The sequence below is a fragment of the Lepidothrix coronata genome, unplaced genomic scaffold (genome assembly GCF_001604755.1).
Source record: "Lepidothrix coronata isolate B3197 unplaced genomic scaffold, Lepidothrix_coronata-1.0 Scaffold31, whole genome shotgun sequence".
Lineage (NCBI taxonomy): Eukaryota > Metazoa > Chordata > Aves > Passeriformes > Pipridae > Lepidothrix > Lepidothrix coronata.
This window is the reverse complement of record NW_016690211.1, coordinates 5,398,535-5,424,559: the sequence shown is the minus strand read 5'-3', so window position 1 is coordinate 5,424,559 and position 26,025 is coordinate 5,398,535. Positions and strand designations below refer to the sequence as shown.

The 26,025-nt window shown below is 38.9% G+C and overlaps 1 protein-coding gene across 1 annotated transcript; it reads right to left on the bottom strand.

The window, feature by feature from the left end:
* Positions 1–571: 571 nt before the first annotated feature.
* Positions 572–10,731, bottom strand: LOC108495413 (granzyme A-like). Its single transcript, XM_017811088.1, has 6 exons — positions 10,649–10,731; positions 5,577–5,695; positions 4,737–4,881; positions 2,952–3,090; positions 2,026–2,292; positions 572–1,266 (listed from the first exon to the last, which is right to left on the bottom strand). The coding sequence occupies exons 1-6, from the start codon at positions 10,729–10,731 to the stop codon at positions 1,111–1,113; spliced, it is 909 nt and encodes a 302-aa protein (XP_017666577.1). The 3' UTR covers positions 572–1,110.
* Between the last annotated feature and the right edge of the window lie 15,294 nt (positions 10,732–26,025).

Below are 26,025 nucleotides of genomic sequence, written 5' to 3'. Positions count from 1 at the left end.
AAGAGGTTCTAGTTTGTATTTTCTCGTGTTGTAAATGGCGCTTTATCACTCATGATGAACAGAGCAATAATTTTTTAATTAAAATCAGTGCAAAATTTCTCCACTCTTTGGATGTCCCCTGCTTTCTTTTATGTGATGCCTACCTCCAAGCAGGTGTGTGAAGCAGAACAAAATGAAACCAAGCCCTTTTTGAGGTGTTAATAGCATTGGAAATACCGAAGACTGTTAATACAGAGACAGGCAGAAACATTTTTCACAATAGATACGTGCACTTCTTGACAAGTCCTTCTTCAAGCACTTAAAAAATTTCGCTGCATACCTGAAACAGCAGTAGTGGCATCATACAATTCATGTGGTCTTATGAACAGTGCTTCATGTCCGTATGGTAATACTGATACTCTAACTGTGACATTTCTTGTCACTTCTCTGGAGTATGGGTTTTCAGCTGATTTTTTTAACATAATGTTGCTGATTTTGGTGTATACAACATCATACAGATAGTACACAGACTAGCTGGACTGGAACAGACAGAGCTTTCCATATAATATGACAGCTGAAATCAGTAGATTTTTATTGCCATTTCTTTATTAAATGCAAAGTACATAAAAGAATAAAATCTAGAGTTTTCAAATACAGAACAGTTAGGAAATGCACACTTACAATGTCCCACAATCAAATGCAGTTGCTGCAACTTAACTTTCTGAAGACTTGCAGTCTACTACACTTGTAAAATCAGAGAGGCTACTAAGCTTTTCAGATGTCTGGAGTTGTACCCAGCATCTCACTAAATATCAGGGTTATTTGCAGGGTTATATATACAGAAGAGTGCAGTATATACTCAGCATGCAACTAGATGGATTAGATGTTTTATCAGAAATACTAATCCGTGTAGAGCAACATGCAACACAAGAATGCTGGAATCCTGAGTCACAAAACTCCATTCAGTGACTCCATGGCTGACAGTATAAGCTATAAATGCTATTGTAGCTGAACTACAGCAAGCTGCTAAAATTCGGTGTGGAAATACCTCTTTTACCGGTATAGCCATTTTAAAAGACTATTTGAAAACTAGATATTATTACACATATCACTTGCCTAAAACCCAATCTATTAGGCTCCCCCTATGGTTTTCCTTATCCACTGGAGGTATTGCTTTGTGAGTCGAGTGTAGACACCAGGGCCATCAACAGTACCACAGTTTTTCTTCCCGAAAGAAGTGATGCCTCTCATCACATTATTGCATCTTAAAGGTCCACCAGAATCTCCCTAGGAAAAAAAAAAAAGAAAAAAAAGATCATTCAAATTAACAAAAGCTAAAAAATGTTTCTTTTAAATTAAATTTACACCAGTGGCATGGAGAAAATAAAAATGTAGGCAGTGTTATCATGGTTTTTTCTCCTTAGAATTTAAGATTTTCAATAGCAGAAAAGAAAAAAAGACTTCAATCTGATCTTTCAGATGTAAGTGAAGGGGAATAAATTTAGCTTAGTGTTAAGGAAGAGTTAGTCTTTTTGAAAATGAAGAAGAAAAGTATGAAGTCTCCAGAAATTGATACCTTTTTTTTTTGGCAACTTTTAAATGCAATATTTAAATATTTTAAAATGTGATAGTTCATACACAGTTCTGCATTTAACTTGGGGCCCAGTGAAAATACTTTTTATCAGCAAAACCTCTTTCAAAGCCCTCTGACATCAAATAATTTGTTCCACTGATGTCAGCTGCTTGAGAATGGGCTCATAAATTGTTTTATGAAGATTTTAATATTTAACTCATTTTATTGAAGACAAGAATAGCTATCTGCCATGCCTGGATAAAGTTACAGTATCCAAAGTCTGTGAAGATGAAATTACTCTTCAAAAATTTTGATTTTAAGGCTTAGAAGAACAAGCATTGGTAAACTCACTGATATTTAATAAAATTCTTCATTGAACTAGAGAGAGACAAAATGGTAAATGTGTAAAAGCTAGTACTTTATATTTTATTTTTAATATAATTTATGCAGATATACACAGTAAATATACTTACATCACATGAGTCCTTTTTTCCAGCCCCTGCACATATCATGTTCTCTGTTATAACAGGTTTGCCATTATAATGATGTTTATCATTGCAGACTTGCCTACTGATGACAGTGATATTGACTTCCCTCAGGGTAGCAGAAAACGTTTTCTGACGATTGTCAGTTTTTCCCCATCCTGCTACTGTGCAAATTGTTCCTGGTTTGGGATCATCATCTGAAGTAGGCAGGGGTATGAGTTTCACAGCTGCAGTAAGTCTTGCTCTTTTGTGAAGCTGTAGAAGATGTGGAAAATAGGTATTATGGGGCAGAGTCTAACAGAGGCCCTTGCATGTTAATCGTTGGATCTTTCCCATTATGGTAATGGAGGATTACTGCAATCCCTTCTTGAGATTCCTCCATTCTTTGTGACAGGATTTATGTCATCATAAGAATGAGGAAAATGGGTATTCTTTGTCTCATGAAAAACCATTTAGCTTCTGCTGAAATATTAGCTCTAAAAAATATTTTACTTCTCCGGCTTTCAAACCACTGAGAGAATAAAATAACTGTCATCACTGGTGTTGACAAAATTGAGAATCAGAGAAGTCAGGCAGTTTTAATTAGAACTGTTTTTCAGACAGAACATTAGGGTTTTTAACCAAACTTCTTAGCTGTGCATTTATCTTTATTCTTTCACTGAAAAGCCAGAAACTGAAATATCTTGATCAAGCTCCAGAATTTATCTACTTCCAGCATTGGCATGCACAAGAGAAATTGTTGATTGCATTAGTTACCTGGGCATCCCTGGGTTCTCAGTCTGATGGATTAGCCAGACTATATCACCCCCCCAAAAAGTCACCACAAACTGCCTTGGCTCCTCTCCCTCACAAGAAGGAAGAAAATGGTACAACGTAGAAGATGTATATTACACAAGTGTTGTATAAGTCTATACCTGTATCAGCATAATGTCATTTTCATTGGAAATGGAGTCATAGCATGGGTAGGGAATTTGCTTTGCAATCTGGAAAATCTGTGTTTGTTTTTCAGTTGCTTTCCGTGAATGAGCTCCAAGAATAACTTTGCCTTTTTTCCTGAGAAGAGGACAACATGATTAGTGGGATTCACTTGCTGTAACTCTGTTCATTTTTTGCTGTTACATGTGGTGCTATAATGTTCAGTTGCTATAGTCTCTTTTCTTGTGCCTGAAAAGCAACAGCAATTTAGAAAAATATAAAGTATGACCCTATTTCCACAATAATTAAAACAAAAAATGATTCAGTGAATCAAAGTTCATACTATCCTATTTCCAGCTTCCCAGGAACTTGACTTTGGATCTATCCCTGTTGTTTCCCTTTGGGAACTGAATGAGGGGTGAATGCATTAGCTTTACTATGGGTACTTGTCTCACCAACTGTGCCTTCTGCAACTTGTGCTGAAAATTTAGAAATAGCTCACTGCACCGTTACTTCACAGATCATCTTGACTGATCTGCATTGTGTCATTGCTATGCCCTAGCACCATTTCAACATAATTTTCTGAATCTGTGTGACACACACCTCATTCCTTTTTCTCTAACTATTCTACAACTTCATGTACTTACAAGACGCAGAAGTGGTGACGGAGTTGTGCCTGCTGAGGCTCTCTGATATAGAAACCACAAGTCTAGCACTCCTTGGTCAAGCAGTCCAGCAGACCTTAATATGAGACTGCAGGTATAGCTAGTTTTGGGCGAACAATGTATATCTTACAGCTGAAGGGTAGCAGAGCAGATGTGTATATTGGCCCTCATTTGTGTTGTACTGTGGAAAACATAACCCTGAGAAAGCGGTTGCTCCTTTCCTTCAGCTGTGAAGAGTTGTCTGTTGACTGAGCCATCATTAAGTTAACAATTCATTGTATTTTCTCTTAAATGCAGTCTCATTTGAAAATAATCTTTACCATATGTTAATACAATAGCTTTTGGGCCCTGTACAGTAGGTCCCATGTATCTCCCTGCTTGGATGAGGCCAGGAGATACATTTCCATGATGTGTGCAGGGCCCAGTGATTCACTGGCCTTGGTCAGGGTGTCGACAGAGCCTGCGTGAGGTCTGGCTCAGCAGCAGCTCCAGTCCTCCCCACAAAGGCAAGGATGGGTGGGCTGTGTCATTTAATCCTCACTTCTTGCCTGGCTGAGGGATTCTGTGGGGCCAAATATCCATTTGCATCCTGAGTTGAACAGGAAGAAGAAACATTGGTGACAAACCAACATACCCAGCAAGGCAGAGATCTCTCAGTGTCTTCTGTCATCTCTCGGGAGGATTTTTTCTCCTGTATTAACTGCATGCTGTCTCTTTCTGTGGTGAACTGCGTATCTTTTATAGAATAAAGCTACAAGAATTTACTTTTGTTTACAGAGCAGCAGTTTAGACTGGCCACTCGTCTGGACTCGTGTACTGGTTGACCGAGAAAACAAGGATAAACCTTTCCTCCAAAATCACTGTTTCAGTGTTGCTATTCTGTGCTTGGATGCAGCTAGAAGCTTTTTAAATACCTCTTCAGAAGCAGTGAAGATCAGTATACCTTATTATAATATTTTTTACTCACTGAAGCACATTTGCTGATATAAACTATAAAACACAGTAATCAGAACTTGATCATGATCATGCTAAGTGCACAAAATCACCAGGCATACTAACTCTCCTACTTGAACAGAGATACTCGCTGAGGACAACCTCTGAATCAGAGTAAGAACTTACACCTTGCAGTGGGCAGCTGTTAACACCCAGTTTTCCTTGATCAAAGCTCCTCCACAAACAAATCCTTTTGGTCCCACGATTTGTGCCATAAATGGTCTCGAGTGTGGTGCTACTTCAGTCCCTCCAATGATATCCACACACAAACCTAAAAATAAAAATAAACCACAACACACACAGCTGGGCTAACAAATACTGTAAGACACTTGAAGTCTCTTAGGAAGAACATTACAAAGTATATAGACAGAAGCATATACATATGTCACAACGATGGTCTTCAAGGTACACTTTTAAAATTGCTCATCAGTGCTACTTCATTATGTTTCAATAGGACTGAAATTAGATCAGTAGGGTGAGCTTGGGCAACAAGAACACCAAAATATTGTTGCTTTTGCTCATATTTCTTTTCTTGAAGACTGTTGATATGGTTAATTTCTTAGCTTTCACTGTGAGTAATAAACTCAGATCTGCCACTCTTAAATATTGTAGCTGGAAGATAGGCTAATATAGTGTAAGTCACACTACAGAAATTTGTTTTTCAGAAAAAGAGAAGATCAAGAAATCAATGTATGTGTATATCTCTGGAGAGAAAGATCAGGTAATCATTATGTTAACTCCTCAGAACTTTTCCAGATAACTCGTCCTCTTTGCAGCTTAATTAATACTACCCATTGAGAAATTTTGTTTGTATGAAAGATCAAACACATACACACAGTGGAAAAGAGCTAATCATAAGAATTCAAATAATAGTTGTGACTACTTCCTTTACATTAATATATATTGACTTAACTGGAACTCTGTGCATCAGCATTTACCTTCAAAAGGATTGAACAGGTTACTTACCTCCATGAATTACCAGGACAATGACAGCAGCAAAGGTGTACAAAGCAAGGAAAGCGCCCATGATTTCTGTCTGGTGTTCCTCCTTATTCACTTTTTGATCTCTCTCTCCCTCTCTCTCTCTCTGTGTGTGTATATATATATATATATATAAATGAAAAGGATGTGGGTTTGGTTTTTCCTTTTAAGGATATTTGACATCTGTAACCACGACAAAGGCAAGAAATCCTCCCCAGCAATGTATGTTAGAGCAGAGGGGTTGGTGAGAAATTGTGTCATCTGCTGTGGTGTGAAGACAGGCTCTTCCCTCTCTTCATGTTCTCTCTGTAGCATTTGCAGAGAGCTAGTATATGAATACTGGGGTGAAACCTTGCAAGCCACTATGTATCTAGTTACACAGTATTACTCAGCTCACATAAATTTAGGCTTTGATTCAGTTGTCCACGTGAAGTCATATAGGTTCATTCCAGAACCTCAGGTGGCTTCCAGGTCAGAGACGAATTCCAGACCCCATCAGTGAGTTACCTGTGCTGTTCAGAAGACCCTCAGAGCCTAGGAATCTAAAGTTTACTCCTTTCAGCATCTCATCCTACCTCATTAGCTTTTCACTGGATGAGATCCATATAGCACTGAGTGTGGTTTAGTGGCCAAGAGGTAAGGACATAATGCCATTTAAAGTGTCTTAAAGGTGTTTTAGGTCTGTCTTCTGGAGCAGAAGGCCATGGATCTTCTGTAGATGCTATGGCAGACTGCAAGCCCTATGCCCATGTCTGGAAAACCCACAATCTCTCAAATGTCAGTAAATGCCCAGTTTTAGGCAATTCAGTTTGAGTCCTGAAAACTGGGTAATTGGGCACTGGAACAGGCTCCCCAGGGAAGTGGTCACAGCACCAAGTCTGACAGAGTTCAAGAAGCATTTGGACAGTGTTCTCAGGCACATGGAGTGATTCTTGGGGCTGTCCTGTGCAGGGCCAGGAGTTGGACTTTGGTGATCCTTCTGGGTCCTTTCCAACTCAGCATATTCTATGATTCTATGAATAAATCTTATTTAGAGCCTTTTAAAGACACAGTTCTTCACTTCCAAATATACACCGAAATAATAGAAATATCTTTCATCAATATTAAATAATTGGAATATCGAGTATTCTATTACTAACTAGGTACCTTCAATGAAATGTCCCTGTCACACAGATTGAAAGGTTTCTTGAAGACTTGAGCCCCACTACAATCAGCCTGCAGAAAGCTTCTGTATTTTAGCTGTGGCACATCTTTGAGCTCAGTTGGCCCAGCCTCATGAGTTTTACCTGTAGAAGACCTTGGGCAGACAGCTTGCTCAAATTTGCTATTGCTCTCCCTTCTGGAAGAGAGAGTAATTGTTGGAGATTTCCCTGAAAAAGGGAGGTGTAGGTTTGTTTTTAGAGATTGTGGAGCTCTTTGTCACTGATGTGTCTTTGTCAAGACAGAGCAACCTGTGTGACGTGGTGAGAGCTCCATGCACTGCAAAAGCTTTCAATGTTTTTTCATTTTTCTTCTCACTACTACCACATCACCTGTAACTATCATCACTTTGTAGCACTGCTGTTCTTTTTTACAGTGTTCTCCTGTACACAGTATCACCAGGCATCATAGATAGAGTTCTTTCTTTTATGACTTATAAATATTTCCCAAAGTCTGATTTTATGATATTTTAATTAGCAGTTTTACCATATTGAAGCTGTTTCCTCTAGACTATGCATGATCAGGCTGAGCATTTGTGAGTAAAAATCCTGTACACTGAGACCTGCTTATAGTTTTATACTCCTGTGTGAGGTGCCTAGTAAAAAGAGGTTTGATATGTATCATCCTTTTTTTACCTGATCTGTTTTCAAGGAAAATCTATTTGGAATACACAGAATAAAACATTAGCCAATGTTACTAGGTGTTTTTCAGGTAAATATGCATAGGTAAATCTATGCCTACCATCTAAAACCAAATTTTCTATAGCCCATTTATATTTTTTTCCAATATCTAAATGTACTTCTATTTACTTCTAAATCTTACTTACTTCTGAAGATATTTTTTCTGTAACTCCCTAGGTATTAGCATACCCATACCTCTTAAAAAATCCCCTCTAATACTGGTACATTCATTGAAACTGACAATTAGGATTAGGAATATGCAGCCTAAACTATCATATAGTAACAACTCATCACTTTCTGTGCAAGTTCCTTCTGAACAACCTCTCCGACTGTTCAGATAATCCCTGATGGCACAGGTATTAATACGCACAACCAGCCTCAAATTTTGTACCCAAATGCTTTTGTCAGAGTGTCCTCCTGTAACTTCAGTAGTTGAGGCTGAAAAACTGACATAAAATTTTAGGATGTGCAACAAGTTGGCTGGGCTCCTTTGGTTGTGTCAATAAGTTAATTTATGGTCAAGTTTAGAATTTATTGGCAAAATTATTTACATGCAAAAGGAAACCCCAAAGCAAAACTTCTTTCTTGAGATGATTTTTTTTATTAGTTCCTCTGTTGCATATTTAATTGGTCTTCAGGAGGAGTAACATGTTGTAAATAAAATGATCCATTCTTTCTCCCTACAGTTCCCACAAAGCACAGCCACTGTCTTGGCAGAAGCCACCATATGAGTAAAAGAACAATGAGTCTACCCAGCTTCTATTTCCAGCCCTTGCCTCTGGGGAAATTTGCTATGGGCTTTAAGCCCATGTGTCAGTGGATCAGTTTCGTCTCTGTCCAGTACTATGCTGAGGTGTTCTGTCTCTTATTTCATACTCAGTCATTTTGATAATTTTTCTTCCGTAGTGACTATGTTCCTTTTTCCTCCATGCTGCTTTCTGTGGTGCTAAAGGTGAGCATTAGGACACAAGTTCAGGGGTCCAATTTAAACTGCACCTCTAAACCTTCCAGAGCTGCTGGTGCCTGACCTCAGGCAGTGTCTCAGCTCAGCTGCAGGGCTGTTGCCTTGGGCTGGGAAGGGAGGGCAGGTGAGTGGTGCAGAGTGGGCAGCTGCCAGGAGCACAGCAAGGCAGAGCTGTGATGTTTTCTCTCTGTCTTCTCCTTGGGCTGCCCCATCCTCAAACTCACCCTGGTGTGTCTGGACACATCCCTCAGTGGCTGGGAGACAGACTCCCAGGGACTCACTGGGGAAGGGACAAAAACATATGCTTGAGCATACCTATTTTACTTTCTTCTCTGGTACCAGTGTCTCATAATACTCACCAGGTTGTCTTTTCTGCCTCAGATGTTCATCTTCCCTCTTTCCATCTATTTTCTGTGTGATATCACAGTAAAATGGAGTAGCAGAGAAATATAAGTAGTTGTAGTTAACTCAGAGAGTCCTCAAAGCCTTGAAACAAATCAATGTTACTTCTGTGATGTTGAATGTGCTTGGCAGAAAGAACCCAGCATTAGATATTATGCTCTAGAAACACAAGCCTTCTCCTGACTGGCCAGAAGAATGGGTCTGTTTTTCATTTTATCTCTTATACTGCTTTCTAAGCTAGCCGTTTAGTGGGAGGGCAAAGTCATAAAGGACTCAAACATAATTATGCCTTCAGGTCCCTTTTTGCAGAGTTAACCTACAGTGGGTGAATAATTCCAGGATTAGATGGAGAATAGAGAGTTACTTTGAGGGAACTAGAGCTGGCTCTTTCAAGAACTGATGAATTCTAAAAGTCACGTGTTTTCTTTTAAAAGAGCTTTGGAAGAGTCTTCTGAAACATGAATTGTGTTGCATTGTGTACATATTTTCAAACCGGATTATGAATAGTAAGATTCTGTACCACAGAAATAAGCATTTCAGTGTTACAATCTCATTCAACAATCTGGAGAGCTGCCATTTTCTAACTCTTGAATAAAAATGAAAGCTAGCTGTTTTGGTAAAGTTAAATTTTGAATTCTTTCTAAAGATACTGAATACAATAGCAGGTTCTGTAATTTCTTCACACAAGGGTAGACTGGTTTTTTTTGTAGTGGTTTACCCACAAAGCATGCAAAACCTGCGTGCAGACACAGAGGTTTGCAATACAGAAGTGTCTTTCTCACCAATTCATCTTTTTCGTGTGACCACAGATTAGATATTTTGTTTGCATTTGATACTTGTGTGCTCCAGGGCTTTCTGCGCCTGAAACCTGCACCCTTAAAAACTACTTCTAAGAAAATACAAATTGCTCTGTCTTACGTATGTGTGGCTTCTTTATGTTCTGTGGGTCCTCTTCTTCTGGACTTCTCAGTGGTGAGGGTCCCACAAAATACAGAGTCCAATGGATTAATATACGTTCAGAAGATGCCTAGGCACCTCCCATGGGGGGTGAAGCTTTGCATTGTCTTGCAACTGACTCTGGATTTTTTACATCACTTGGATCATGTGCAGTCCTCTGGTGGTGGAAGGCCTCAGGAATGAGTCTGGGGGATGCTTTGGGGGTCTTTGATGGTTTATGACCCCTTCTCAGCTGCCTCTCATGTCAATGTCCCATATGTGCATGGTCTTCCTGGAGAAGGAGGTTTATTCCTTTTATTCTGTGCAGAGAGATTTTGCCATCACACATCAAAAACCCTCCTCCACCTGCTGAGCCCAGGCTAGGGCTGATTCTTAGCACAGCCGCTGAGTTTGGCTTGCTTTTTGGACACATACTACTTCTCTGAGCCTTGTTTACTTCTCCTTAGACCTGAGATAATTGGACAATAGTCTTACCTCCAGTTTCTGTCACAGTCCAAATTCTCTTTTAAGCTGCTGTGAAAAACTGCTCTGCATTGTGTACAGTTACCTTTGTTAGTCAGGATACATACTGTGGTGTTACAGGATACATACTGTGGTGTTAAAAGACCAAATTATTTATTTATGCATCTGAAACAGCAATGTTTTAGAAAATGGAATATGTCTCAAGTTGCTTTAAACAAATCTTATCCGTGTGCCTGGGACTAAGCCTCAAAACATCCTGAGGGATGAAGCTGAATTAGATGGAAACACTATTCCTCCCATTTATGTGACCCGGGCTCGAAAAACCAGAATGTCACTCATGACTGTGACAAGGGACCTTGCCCTTTCGACAATTTAAACATGAGCACAAATGCCTCTTCCCCAGGTGGGATACCCCAAGGTCAGCACTGCTGTTGAACAGCTGACTCAGGGTAAGGAGGACACCTACTGTCCACATTAGGAAGTAAAATGCCCTATTTTTGTTAAAATGTTCTCTGAATTGTATTTTGTTCTCCAATTTATTCCTCTTCTTCTGAATATCTAAAAGCAAACCAATTAAAATAAACCTGTGCAAACCTGACATCCTCAAAAAAAGTGTGGGCAGATTGGCCAGCCTTCTTCCATTCTGCTAGTCTGAAAATAGAGGTCACAGTTCCTTCTGAGTGAATTTGACTTTCACAATTCTTCAGCTGAATCAGTTTGGTTGTAAGGCCAGAAATATTCACTCCTAGCATGTGCTGCTTTGGAAATTTACAGAAAAAAAAAACAAGTCTTCCTTTTTGGAATTAAGGGACTTATTAATGGGAGTTTCTCACTCTTCAGTCAGTAAGTCAGAGATACACAGTCAGCTACACATATAAAAGTTCAGATTTGTGAGCTCTTCAGTGGAAAAGGCACTGGCTCTCTCTGATTCTGTCAAGGGTGTTCTCTGGTGATTGGTTTGGGTTTCTAACATGCGCATTGGTTTGGGCTGCTTGTAAGCCTTTGTCACTGGGCCAAATTGAATCTGTCTGGTTTCCTTCTCCTGAGCTGTAAGACAATGCCAACGCAAAATGTGCCAACCCCTATTCTATGCCTGGTCTACTCTTAGCAGGTGCAATTGCAGTGCATGTAAGACTTCCTAACTAATGTATTAATCATTTCTGAAAAATTTTTGTCTTGGATAAAATAACATGAATTCAGCAACATGAATCTCTCTGTGGCCTGTGAACAACCTGTCAGAGTCCGAGAGATGGAGTTTTGAGAGTCTTACAACGTTCTCACTGAGCAAGTCTGCTTTGTAAATAAAAAGAGAAATTTTTAGACTCCAGTACTGCCTTTGCAGATATTTTCATAAGCAAACTTTCATATGCAAATACATGAATTGTATCTTTCAGTGAGACATGCTGCTAGAATGAAGAAAATCACTTTTTTTCTAATTCAGAGGTTAATGAAAGGCATCAGTACCATCAGTCCTTGTGCAAGAAACTCTCCTTAAAAAGCTGGAATGTTTTTTCATTAAATTAATTTCGAACTCTGAAAATCTTTGAAGGTCAGTTATCATACAATTATTTCACCAAACTATATTTACAGTAAAGAAACATTACTCTGCAGAGGAAATACAAACTCATGTCAAAACATTGAAATGAACAATATCCTTCCCTATGTTTTAATCATGTTGTTGTAAAGTGAAATTATGAGTATCATGTTACACGTCTTTTGGTTATCCTGAGAGATGTTGCTCAGTTCCTGTAGTGACTTTCTCTCCCGTACTTTCGTTAAATCACAGTGTCAATTAATCAGAAGATAGAGTTCTTCTTAGAGCTGATCAGCATCCATTGCTGAAAAAGAACAGCAGATATTTAAGATTATACGCTCCTTTCCTAATCCTCAGTATGGCTGGTCTTCCAAGGAAAATGGTATAATGCTCCTTGAGATATTGTGTTAATTAGTGTTGTATTATTATAAAAGGAATTTTGCTGATGATCATTTTGGCTATTCTTTGGTATTGAAGAGTACATTGATTAGATAGCTTAACAACATCATAGAACACCCTGCTTTTGGTTGTACTAATCTAGATAAGGGTAGAGGATCACTGTCTCTGTGAGTAGGGATGACATTTCAAGCCCATTTTGTGCTCTAAAACTCCCTTTAACCCACTCACTGAGCAACACATCCAAAGCACACAGCATTCTTCAGTAATTTTTCAAAGGCAGTGCTGAGTTGATCTGTGCAATGGTGTGTGGGTCAAGCTTTTATCCTAAAGTTGTACCTTGTGCTGGACTAAGTAAAAATGGAGATGAAGCTTACTGTTAATTGTTTGGCATAACTAGATGAAGTAGAAGTACAGGTAATACAGGACATACAAATTCAGCTCCAGTGGAGTGGTCACAAAGTGCAGGAGGCTCAGGACAATGCAGAATGAAGCACGGAAAAATGTCCTTGCCAACATTATCATTCAATACCAAAGCGGGGCAGGGCTATAAGAATTTACATCTACAGGGAGATGTCCCTGCCCATGGCAGTGGAGGGCTGGGACTAGATGATCTTTAACATTCTGTGATTCTGTGACTCTATGACTTCAACCTGGCTGCTAGTATTTAGATGGCATGACCAGTTTGATACGACAATGACACAGGGAGGAAGCTGACAATGTCCCTTTCTGTAAGTAACTGGAGCATTTACGCATATGTGCCCTGGAGCATATGTGCCCCAAGTAACTGATCACTGACCAGGCATCTGCTCCTTCTCCCAGATGTTACTGAGTATTCTCTATCTGCTTCATTGCAAATGTGGACAGATTCATTTCACAGGCTTCTCTGTGGCCTCCAGTGACTTGTCAGGAATACCAGGCTATTTGTGAACACAAAGCCAAAATGGATTACTGGGAAGTAGTATTTCTAGAACTGAAAGTTACAGCTCTGTTCCAGAATGATATGGATACCATAAAATCCTTTGAATTTGACATAGATTCTGGGATAGTATTTGTATAAGAGGTCCCCTCCCATCTCTACACTTCTGTAATGGAGTACTAAATCACTTGGGATAAACTTTCCATCTTTGGCACTGGCACTGGCAATAACAACAACCATAAATGGGTTTTTTTGATATATTTGTGATTCATTGGAGTGCCTTTTTTAAAAGGCATAAAGCCAGAATTGTTTAACTGACAACCACACAGCAATCTGTGAAATGAATCATGGTGTGGTGATTGTGAGACAGAAAATGTCTGTTCAGCAACTGTGAGCCCTTACCAAGCACATTGAGGATATATGTTAGTGTTTGGCTGTGTTTTCATTTACAAGCTTAAACTGGCCTCTGTTGAAGGATAAATCTGTCAGGTAAAGGCCAACAAAACACAGACACTTTGAATCATTTAGGCCTTTTAGAATCTCTTAGAGAAAAAAATTGGTACTCTGAAGAGATAGAGACCTTATTTTTCCTCAGTTATGTTGCTGCTCTAATGTCTAATTGATTATAGCTGTTGTTTTCATCTTTGTTATTGGGTACATTGCACTGTGCTTTGAGACTTTTCTGCCAGTCAAGCACCAGAGTCTGATCTCAACATTGAAGTTCAGTGTCAAGTGAGTTACTCAAGTAGGACATAGATCCAATAGCCTAACTCCTATATAGGTTTTTAATTTCCTACTGTGTTCAAAGGGAAGATGGGCTTGAACTCACTACTGCTGCCATAGATGGGGAATTTCTGTGCAGTCACTAGGGAAATCCTTTTGAATTGGCAAAAGGGCAGTTAAGCTGAGGATCAGGTCCTAAATACTAAAAAGCAGTTTACAAGGAAGGTGGTGGTAAAATAAGACCAGATGGAAGTTGAAACTAGATTTATACTTTTCTTCCTCGTAAGAAAGCAATTTTTTTTCCTTCTTTTTTTTTTTTTTTCCAGCTGAATGATACTGCAAAGCTGAACAAATATGTGCAACTTTTGCCTCTGCCTGACACTTGTAAGATATGAAACCTGGCACAGTATGCAAGGTGGATGGTTTGGGAACCACATCATCCAGAAAGTTATCAAAATATCTTCACAAAACAACTCTTAAAATTGTCCATAGAGAAAGCTGCAACAGAAAATACGCCACTAACCCCAAAATAACCAGCAACATGTTCTGTGCTGTAGGGAAAAATATATTTTTTCCGAGTGATACTTGACAGGTAAGTTACAAAGAGGAAGGAATGTATATATTTAACAATGGTTACCTTTTCACTGGGAACAAAGCAGTGCTAGACATCTAGTGAGGCTGATCATGTTCAAAGTGACTTTAACCACATTTGTAAGAGACTTGATTGTTATGAAAAAGAAGTGTTAAAACTTTATTAGTATAGGTCAATGTACATATCAGAATCAAGAGTATGGGAGTTTGAACCTGGGATTATCTATTAATTTTAGGTACATTTCTTTACCTAGGTGTGCTCTCCTCAGGCACCACCTGTAGTTACTAGACAGAAGAAGAAGAGCTTTCAGAGTCTGAATCACCTGATCCTTTCTAGAAGTCAACATCTGGACAGTACAGAATTAACTGTACACTCAAAAGGCTATTTGGATCTTGCTTTTGATGCCTTCTGTGCCTAGTCCAGAAGGGACAATTGCTAAAGAAATAAGAATCAATTTATTACAACAATAAAAAATACATTTTGAAATAGAATTGTGATAGCACTTTGCTGGTCTACAATGTTTACGTCAAAGGCTCCCTAAGGCTTGAAAAGCAACATCTCCTTATACCTCACCCAGCTTCTATGAATTGATGTAAACCAACTGATCCAGTTCATACATTGGAAAACGTTGGAAGCAACATTTTCAAACACACTTATGCATTGCAGGTGGCACTGCATGCTCTCCTGGAGAGCGATGGATACACACTGACAGTTACTTCTGTTTTGTCTTCCAGGGGGATTCAGGTAGGCCATTAAGCTTTGCTGGTCAGTACAATGGGATTGTTTCTTCTGGAAAATGATGTGCAAAAAGAGGCATACTTGGAGTTTATACATGACTGAATAAAAACTATATTGACTGGATAAAAAAACCAATTTCCCTTTGCAGAGATCTGTGAGACAGTCAAGACTGCTTTAGAGCTGGATGCTGCTGCTTTAGTGCATCACCTTTAAAAAGTGCCTCCCAGCTTTACAGCTTTGTGAACAGCACCACAGCTTTGTGAGAACTGTTCAAAATATCCACCTTCATACAGATAACATGTTTATTAATCTTTAGTAGGAAACTGCCTCTTAGAAAATATAATTTGTGTTGGACTTCCCTCTACCTTTTAGCAGAATGGGAAAGTACCGCTCACCTTATTCACTGAGCCTGGGATAAGACAACATTTTAAATGTATACTTACAGAAAAATTCCATTTAAGACTGATAGTGAATGAGATATCTGCTGAATGAGAAAAAATATAACAAAAGCTTTAAATGTTCAAATATTTTTCTATGATGTTATTAAAACCCAAATACTTCATTTTATCATTACTAAATATTTATTAAACTAAGTTCAAATTCAAAGACTTACAATATTAAACAGAGAAACAGTTTTCCAATTAGTCTTCATTATGATTTTGCTGAAAAATGTATAAATATTGACTGTAATGGGAGTAATTATAGTTTTTTAAAGCAGTTCCTATCTAATATCTGTCAAAACAAACAGGACTTTCGCTACAGATTTCAACATAACAGAAGGACCTGATGTATGTCTGAAGAAATCTGTGGTTAGTGTGGTGTTCTTCCATTGCCTTCCAAACATTCTCTAGGTCTTTTTAACCAAGAGTTTTGAAGCAACCATCTGCAGACCTTTTCTACTTCTTTGGCTATTGCATTAAGATGTACTGAATACTGTAAACTTTGAGATGTTGCAGAGGTATGAATAAATAACTCCAGCAGAACAACATTCTGGCCTTGCTTTTCAACCAAGAAGCGCATCACTGATCTGAGCAGAACAAGCCCTATCTTACAAAGGCTGTGCAGGAAACAGAGACCCCAAAGCTGGGTTGGTAGCTGGACATTGTGCAGTAAAACCTGCCACTGTGGTATGTGGGGGCTTAGATCCACTTCTCACTGAAGATTGTGGGAAGGAAAATATTAAAAGATGCACTCCTGCCAGGCTTCACTACCCCTGCCCAGTCCCCGTGGCTCCCTTACCCACTCACCTACTCATGAGTCATCTCAGCCCCCAGGACCAGCAGCCCCTTCCCCAGCAACAGTTAGCTGAGCAGTAACCTTGACTCAATTTCTGTCCACAGGCAAGAGTAGGGAAGACTTTGGAATGCTTGAAATCCCTGTGTCTTGAAAGAGTACCTGCTTGCCCACTTCTCCACGTGAAGAGGGGCACTTTGGACCAGGGAGCATGGTAAGAGTACTGCAGCAAGGCTGTAAAGTGCCCCATAATTCTGCATTTTATTAGCACTTGTGAAAACACCGTGTAAGGATGATTGGTTCTGCAGCCAGGGATAGGGATAGGCAGAAGAAGGGTCCAGGAAAGGGTGAGTGTTGGCTAAAAGAGGTGACCACTGGTGTCATTCACTGCTGAAACCACTGCTGGGATGGTTCTTAGAAAAGACCTCGAAACGGGAAAGTCACAGACAGTAGCTCCACATATGTTACAGTTTTGCAATGACAGACACCCACAAAGCCTGACAAAATTAAGCTGAGAACATATTCCTGACTGGACTGAGAAGAACTCGTATTCAGCAGCCTGCGGTGGAGTTTACTGAACAGGTCAGTTGTCCTTAGCATAGCATTTGCAACTCCACTTTCCATCACTGAAGAAATCTAGTCTTTCCTTTTTAATCTGTCATGCCTTAACCCTAGTCTCTAGGTGCCTGTGAGGTATCCCCTTGCACAGTACTTCCCAGTTTCCAAATATTGGGTTCTTGTACCAGACCAGCTCTCTTGTACCTTTTTTTCCTTTACTGGAAATTTCTGAGTGGATTAAAGGATTCTTGCCTCTGGAATCCTTCTACCCTTGGCCAAGGCTGTTTTCCTGTCTATGCTTGCACTTTGCAGCTTTGTCTTGGCAGAGCTGACTTCTCTGTCAGAGTTTTACATCTATATCTGTTTTTACTGAGGTCTTCCAGGTGAGCAATATTTCTGAAGGATTATTTTCTGAGAGGTCTGACTTGCTCATCGCCTGTCACATAGTCATATTTGGGCACAGAGAACAGCCCCTAAGGCTGACCAGGCCATGCAAAGACATGACATGTGGCACTGACATGCAGTGTATGGTGCTGGTGCTGACACATTGGCTCTCTATCCGCTAGAGGGTACTGACAACTCATACTCACACATCACACTGGGGTGCAGATGCCAGTTAACTCTAGGCCTTAGTTTTGTTCTGCTCTTGTGCTGGGCAGTAGTGGCTGATATTCTGTACTTGTTTTGGCTGTACATCTAATGCACTGCATGTTCAATTTTTTTTTAATTATTTTTTAAAACAAATTTCTATTTCTCAGTACAAAGGGTGTCATTATCTATTGTCAACAACTGTTATTTCCTGAAAGTGTGGTGATATGTTTGGAGCAAGGATTGCCTCCACAACTCCTAGTCAAAGTCTTTGTTCTATCTTCTGATCACAGAGCCACCCTCTATCTAGCAAACTGTAAAAGCAACCTTCTTTTTGGGCAACTCAATCTGGCATCGGAAAGAAACATTTAGAAAACAGAATTAAAACAAAGCAAGCCATAGATTTTCAAGATAATTTTCTTGGATACTTGCCTAAAAACAAATAAACTTAGAAGTCTCTTTCCAACTCTGAATAGGTCAATTCACCATAGCCAGACAAATTACAGCAAGTCATTTTAATACGTCTGCTACATCTTTTAATTATGATTTACTGATTTCCAAAATTTATCCTAATCTCATAAATGATTTGTTCAGACACCTTTATCCCAGTATGTTTATAACAGCAAAATCATCTGATGAAGCTCTTTTTGGATTGACTAATAATATTTTGTAATTAATATCTAGCAGATTGCAAGAAGGTTAAATTTAACTATAATTCAATTCAAGGTGACACAGGTTGCTTCAAAGTAAAGAAAAACAGAAAACAGAACAGGATCTTACATACCTTGGCTACTTCCAAGGGCATAGATTAGATTCAATGTATAAACAATGGAGTTTCACAGAGTTCATTCTTATGTACATTTTTTTTGTCAAAAGCAAGAAGCTTCGCCCTATTAAAACACTCTCACAACAACTTTACTTCAATAAAATATCAATCCTCTCTGCAGCCACATAGAAAATTGAGGTAAGAATAATTAGAACAGTAGTAACATCAGTAAATGAAAAAACTAAATGTTACTTTAATCGCTCCTAATCACTCCTGTAATAAAAAATTAATAGTCATTTGTATTTAATTAACAATTAATGAGTCCAGAGAAGAGCCATGAAGATGATTAGGAGTCCCTCTCCTAGGAAAAAAGGCTCAGAGCCTCTGAATTACTGAGCCTCAAGAAGAGAAGGCTCTGGGAAAGCCTAATTGCTGCCTTCCAGTAACTGAAAGGAAACTGCAAGAAAGACAGAGAGGGACTATTTACAAGAGTAGATAGTGACAGGACAAGGGGAAATGGCTTCAAATTGAAGGAGGGTAGATTTAGATTTGTTGTTGGGAAGAAATTCTGTACTGTGAGCATGATGAGGCACTGGAACACATTGCCCAGGGTTGTGGATGCCCCATCCCTGGAAGTGTTCCAGGCCAGGTTAGATGGGCATTTGAACAACCTGGTCTAGTGGAAGGTGTCCCTGCCCTTTTCAGGGAGGTTGGAACTAGATGATCTTTAAGGTCTCTTCCAACCCAAACCATTTGATGATTTCCATTTAAATGAATAAATGGCACATGGTTGTTGGTTTAGGTTGTCTTGAAACAGTGTAGAGAAATGTTATCTATTGGGATGTCGTGGCCAGTCTATCTCAGGCTGTTACAACAAAAATCCTAACACACATTCTCTCAGCCCCATTGATATCAGATAAAAGCAGATGCATGGAAAGAAGGGTGTACTCTGGACCAGAGTTTCTGCAAAACTTCTGACATATTCAAGTGGCAAAGGAACACGTTGACAGTGATGTGGCTTTCCCTGATTAAAATCTGGGGCGTGCACATCCTGTGCCAAAAGACGCAGTCCTGTCCTAGCACTGGTCTTAGCAGTGTTCAAGTAACAAATATTTGCACTGAGCACATCATTATTCTCGGAACTGATGCTTTGGGTGTGCTGACGGAGCACTGCAGAGAAACTTGCACTGCTTCCTTTCACTGGTGATTGTGACAGGCCCCATCCTTCTAGATGTTTCATTCGGACCTCGCCAGCAAATTCCTACTGTGTACAGTCTGCATCATAAAGAAAAGAATGATGTGGGGGCAGCAACTATATTTGCAACACTGAAAATCTCACACCAACAGACAGAAGATAAGCCTGCTGATACTAATGTGTAGTTCATTTTCTTTCTGCAATATTTCCAAGAGTTCTAACTGCAAGGTTCCTTGGGCATGCCTCTATAATAAAAGTAGAAGAGAGTATAAGTGTACTGAAAAGCATGATACAGGGGGCTGTGGTGCTCATGATTCTAGGTACACCTGCTTCAGAAATTATCAGATCCACAGCTGGAGTGGAATGATGTTTGTGCTCCTCCAGGAGTAGAAATGGGTAGTTTGAGTTAACTTGCCCTGTGAAATGAGACTGTGTTGCAGCAGCAATGAGCCCGGCAGTGCTACAGTGAGATTTGACACGGACTCCACATCAGAGCCCTGAATGATTAAAAACTATGTTGGTTTCTGACAGTGCATTCTGTCTTACTGACAATGGTGTTGATCTTACTGAGTGGTCTCAGCCTCATTATCCAGAAATATTGAGAGTGTCTGCATGAGGTAAGAGCACTGCAGGTGGTAAGATAATGCAAAACCCGGACTCAGTTCAAATGGGATATTTAAATTGTTTCTCTTCCAGGCCTCTTTCCCTCCTGTTGTTTGTCCTGTACGCAGCTACTGAAGCCAGAGACACGGTAATCATTAGCAGTTTTGATATTCATATTTGGGACACTGGTTTCCAGGAGGGTTTGTTATTCCACCAGCAGTGTTCAGCTGGGTTTTCTCTTCTTGTGATGCTTGGTTCCAGCTTAGCCATCCCGGGAAGTATTCATCTGCCCAGCCAAATGATGCTGATGACTCTGGAATGGTTTCCATGGGCACAGCCAGTGGTTTGCAAATCCTGTTTCAAGCATTTATCTTAGACAGTAGGCAAACAAAAAAAACCTTACCTCTATGCTGATTGTAAAAAACAGACTTATTTTTTTACTATCAATTTTTATACAATAAAAAAATCCAAACATTTTTTATTTTATAAAACAGAAAAAACCACTATAGCCAGCACTGAAGATACTGTTGCCCAATTCTGGCCCAAATGTCCTCATGGGATCGATGTAAGGGAACATCTTGTATACCACAGCTTTGGGGGCTGTTTCCTGCTGTCAACAACCATCTGCGTCTGACCTGCCTCTTTGTTCTCTTTGCATCATGTTTACAGGCAGGATGAGACAGTTACCTATTACCCAGCCAGTGTTCATACTCCATAACATGAGGCTAACACCTGGCATGGGGAAGAGGATCCATAACACAGCATGGGCAAAATTAGTAGTAACTAGTAACTATCTGATTTTAAATAAATCATCTAAATAAATGCATCTGATTGTGAACTATTTCAGAAATTTTGCTTACTTAAATAGTTTATTCTATCATGGACAGGAAACAGCTAAAATAACCCCTGCTCAGTCTAGGACAATTCAGAAGATAGAGTGAAAGAGAAAAATAACATGCCAGTATAGAGAAATCACATATCTGTCAGATTTATAGTTTGGGACAATATCTGCAGCTTTGAATATTTACTAAGAATTATTTTCCCAGGTAGTTTTCCTTAAGAATAAACCTTTTGGGCATTTGACTAAGTGACCGAAAATTAACACCAAGTTTTGATCAAGTAGTTAAGGTTGATCTATGAATAATAATAAAAAAATCAATACTATTCATGTGTTATATTTTATTCTCTCAGATATGCTGAGTGGATATAAATGCATGCAAATTATCACATTTCTGAGTGCTCTGCACTTGTAACACTGCTTAGTTATAACACCTTTTTTAGCAATAAAGTTGGAAATAATGAGATACGAGCTAAAATAAATTTGGAAGTGATTAGGCTTTTTGTAGGTTTATAGCTTTCTGACAGTTTTGCTGCTTAATGAAACCAGACTTCTCAAAGGCAATATGCAGCTGTTATCCCTCATTGCTTTCTAATTAGAGCTTGTTTGGAAACATTCCTTTCCATACTTTACATTAAAAACATCCAGCAAGGAAGATCATAAAACATTGGAAGTATTGTGTGAAATCCTGGCCCCGCTTAAAGGAGTGACAGAGCACTTATGTCATTGGGGTCAGCAATCACTCACGATATAAGTATCCTAGGAGTTAAAAAAAAGAAGTATTCTAATATTTGAGAATACAGCCATGTGATTGATGAGGCAAAGGACAAAAGATGTAGAAAGCATAACCATGAAAATCCTCTTGATGCCCTAGGGAAGCAAATGGCCCTATGCAAGGTCCCTCTAAGTGCATTGTCCTGGGAGACCTTGACTGGTGTCTCTTTTTATGGAAGCCAAGATGTTAATTCAATTTGTGTCCAAACCTCTTCACTGAAGTAAATACCAATTGCGTATAGCACAGAAACATCTAAAGACCAGCTGTCAAAAGCCTCCTTGAGGGAGACTTTGCACCTGTTAGCCCAGCCTCCGGGGCTTCAGGCTGGATGGAGATGGTTGGAGAGTGAGGACTGGGAACAAGAAAAAGCAATAAAGATGGAATGAAGAGATACAGTCTGGTGCACTCTTATTTTTAGGGTGCTTTTTGTGTGTGGCATAAGTAGACTTCCAAAGAGTAAAGCTGCAGAAAAATCAGAGAGACAGCACAGTAATAACAAGGGCTAAGGTTGAGCTGGTGAGATTGTGTGGCAGACAGAAATCAGAATAAAATAGCCACTCATCCTAAGGAAACAAAATGTATGTAATACTGTGGAAAAGTCTTTAATAGTTCCCATAGCTGTCCTTACTCCTTTCTGTCTTTGTCTGGCTCTTCCCTGAAGTTTTATTACCTAGAAAATGCTGAAGTTCTCTGACAGTCTTTCTGGTATTACCTAGTTATTCTGGAAAGTCTTTATGTTTCAAAGATGAGTACTTATGTAAGGGAGAGATTTCTTCCTAAAGAAAAATGATGATCAATATAAATTTGATCATTTTGCTTATCTAAGTTAATTAGTTCAAATCAGTTTTTCTCTGCCAATGAAAAGGTTTTTATCCTGGCTATATTGCAAAGAATACATGGAAGCATTAACTCATGAGGACACCTAACCCTGACTCAAACAACTCAACATTTCACACATATGACTACAGATTTTCTTATTAGCAGCTCATGGAGTACATAAGATAACAAGCTTTTGATAGCTTTGTCATCCATTACAGAAAATAACTACTTAGTCAAGTCTAAACTATATATAAAGCATAGTTAAAACTTTTGCAGAAATATTGTAAGACAATAGCATTACTTAATTGCAAAAAAGTTTTAAAAGACTTATTTTAGTACAGAAAAGTAGAAATTACATGAATACTTAAGTTATGGTTCTCTTCCCATTAGCATTTATAGTGTTGTAAACTTTTTTATCTTAAAGAGCAGAGATCAAAATCAACTTCAGTTGCAAGTAAAAGATACTCTGCATCAATCTTAAAATATCTGATTCTAAAATCTATACCTAGGAATTGAAAACAAAATAGTGCACTTTGATATTCTGCACAGGTACCAAGAACAAACATTTCTTAAGTGGGAATTTGGCTTAGTTATCAAGGACTGGTAGAGTCAGAGTACCATTACCATTTGGACTGAGTATGGAAAGGATAAAATTCACTCTGTATTTGTCATGTTGTTAACTGTTGTGTTATTGTTTATGTCCTGATAAAACTGATAAAAACACTTGTTCAAGTCCAGTATGTTTTATTCTAGTTCCGCGGAGAACTACTGAGAGCATAGGCTTCATGGCAATAGAGAAATGAGTGTGTGTTCCTGTATCAGTTTGTTAAGTCAAATAGTGAGAGACAAAATATCACTTACATTAACTTACGTTAAAGCTGCATACCATAGGGGTACCTGACCATTTAAGCAGAACATGCAAAGAACCATCATTCACATCTTGTTTTCTTTTATTGATGAGGAAACTGAATGTTTGAAGATCAGTCCTGAAAAGATGTTTTTCTGTGTGGAAAGGCTTTTTTTCCCCCTAGGTGTACATATGGCTTAATCGGGGTGATTTAGATTTCTAGGATCAAGAGGTGTCACAAAAGAAACAGCTCCTGACAAAATATTGATAAGGTAGGGGGTGTGAAGGCAGAGTTTTGGGCTGTGAATGATCAGTCAAGTTAAGCATTGCATTCAGAGAAGAAAATTTTCTGAAGTATAGGAAAGGTATGTGACTGTCTCATACTGTTGAGAAACTCTCTGGTACAGACATTGAAGTTCTTGGGCACTGAAACTCCTTTATTCCTCTGTAAATTTAGATGACTTGAAAGTATTAAAGAAAAAGATTTCAGCATAATAGAATCACAACCCATATTTTCATAATTTTTCCCTGCTTATATCATCTACCTATTTACTGTGTGTGACAAATCCAGACTTGCTTGCCATGGAGAAAACTGACCCCTCTGCCAGGTAGTAGAACTTTTCCACTGCTCTGTGATAATTTTTGCCTTTTGAACACCTTCTCCAAACACAGCAGAACTATTTGACTCTATTGATAAACAATAGAGTTGATAAACAATTTAAGAAAAGCCAGTGACTTCTGCTATGCAGATTATTATGGTGGTTGTAGAATCACTGGAAATAGCCATTCTATGCAAGGATGACACAGGGCAGAGATCCTGCAGTCAGAGCCAGGCTATGACTGGAACCCACTGAGGAAAAGGACTGTGACACATGGACTCAGTAAGCAGCACAGATCTGACAGGACCCAGCTCCATTTGCTTGGCTGTAGGTTTGGAGGAAGAAACTCAGAGCAGAAACTATGTGCAGTAAGTTTGGCTAGCAGCACCCAGGCTGGACATGCCACATATTTGCATGTCACCTATGGGCAAGTATATTTTTAATATGCTCCAAACAAGATGTGGTTTTCATTCCTGAGGCTCTCTGCAGATAACCCCACCATATCCAGTAACTTCTAAAATAGTTCCTGCAGTTTGTGCAGATGTAACCAGCTCACCCAGTTCTCTGCATAGCATCTGGCCTGCCTGGAGAAAGCATGTAAACACCTCTTGCCTTCAACAAGTAGGAAATGTCCCAAAGCATCTATTTTTACCAGAGTGAAGCTGAGTTGCTGTGTTACAGCTGAAACAAAGAGTAATTAGCAATTCACTGAAAAGATACAAGAAAAGAAATCATACAAAGGGGAGTCCTTGCTGCTATCTCACTTTCCTGATTCTTATATCTTACTTCCTATTTCTGGCTTTTCATTTTGGACTTTGCAGCTCAGCTTCCTTTTGGTGTTTCCCTTTGAATTTTTGTCTCTCATATAGCATTGTGCTTATGTTTTTTTGTAAAGGAAGCCTGGGAAAAGGTTGGATCTTTCAGGAATGTGGGGTTACATATTTTTAGTTTAGGGACTGCCTTTTGGAAATGAGCAACAAGGGTCATGCTTTAAACCTTTTCCTATGTTTAAAGAGATATTTGTTCTTCCTGCTTATCCCAACTTTATGTATTCCAAAGACTGGATAGCGACAGTGGCCAGAATGTTTGAGTTCAGAAGAGTTGAAGTGAGTATTTCACTGTCTAAAGAGTAAAACCAATAAAGCCTATGAATAGATTGCTCCCATATTTCAGCACAGACCAATCATGTATCATGAAGTATGTCATTCCATGGGGATTTTTAACAAGTGGGGTCAGACTATTCTTAAATAGAACTTCAAGACCATCTCAAAGGCTGCTTTTGTTTGAGAAATAAATTATTTACAAAAGAACTAGAAAAATAGTGCTTCAGCCGGAAACACAGCTCACTGACACTGGATTGCTTGGTTCCCTGTAAAGCATTGACCCCAAGGGTTGAAACATTTTTGCTTCTAGAAGGAATGCCAAACATTATACATGATGATGTAATTATGATGCAATCTGGCACCAAGACAATTAATACTGTAAAATTAGAAAAAAAAATTAACTCTGATCTGATCCAGAAGATATTCCACATTTAATGTGTATTTATACCAGAAGTTAAATAATGGTGGCAAATTTTGTGTTGTTAATAGTTAGGGAAGCTTCATTAAATCCCATTGCATCAGTTTTCAAGGGAGAGCTTAGTTCAGGGCTTTACAAGATCAAGCTTTTCATTAGAAAGAAAAGCTTAATGGATTCAACAGGTGAAACAACAGAGAAACATTAAAACCAGAGAGAGTGACATTGGATCTATTTCCCTACCTAATCAGTGGACAGTGTGGAAGATCATAGTATCATTATTTCCTCCATGATACTCATACATAAGCCAGACATCTATCTGTTCATATTGTTTTCTTCCATTACATGTATTTTTTAATCTATTGTAATAATTTGCTTTGGCTTCTAGCTCCAAGCACAGAATACAGTTTCCATCTTATTCCAAATAATATTGGCTAGTTGCTAGGGGAGTGTGCTGATTCTTTTACAATTGCTTTTCCTCACCACATCTGTCTGTAATTTTTCTATTTATCATCTCACTAGGACATT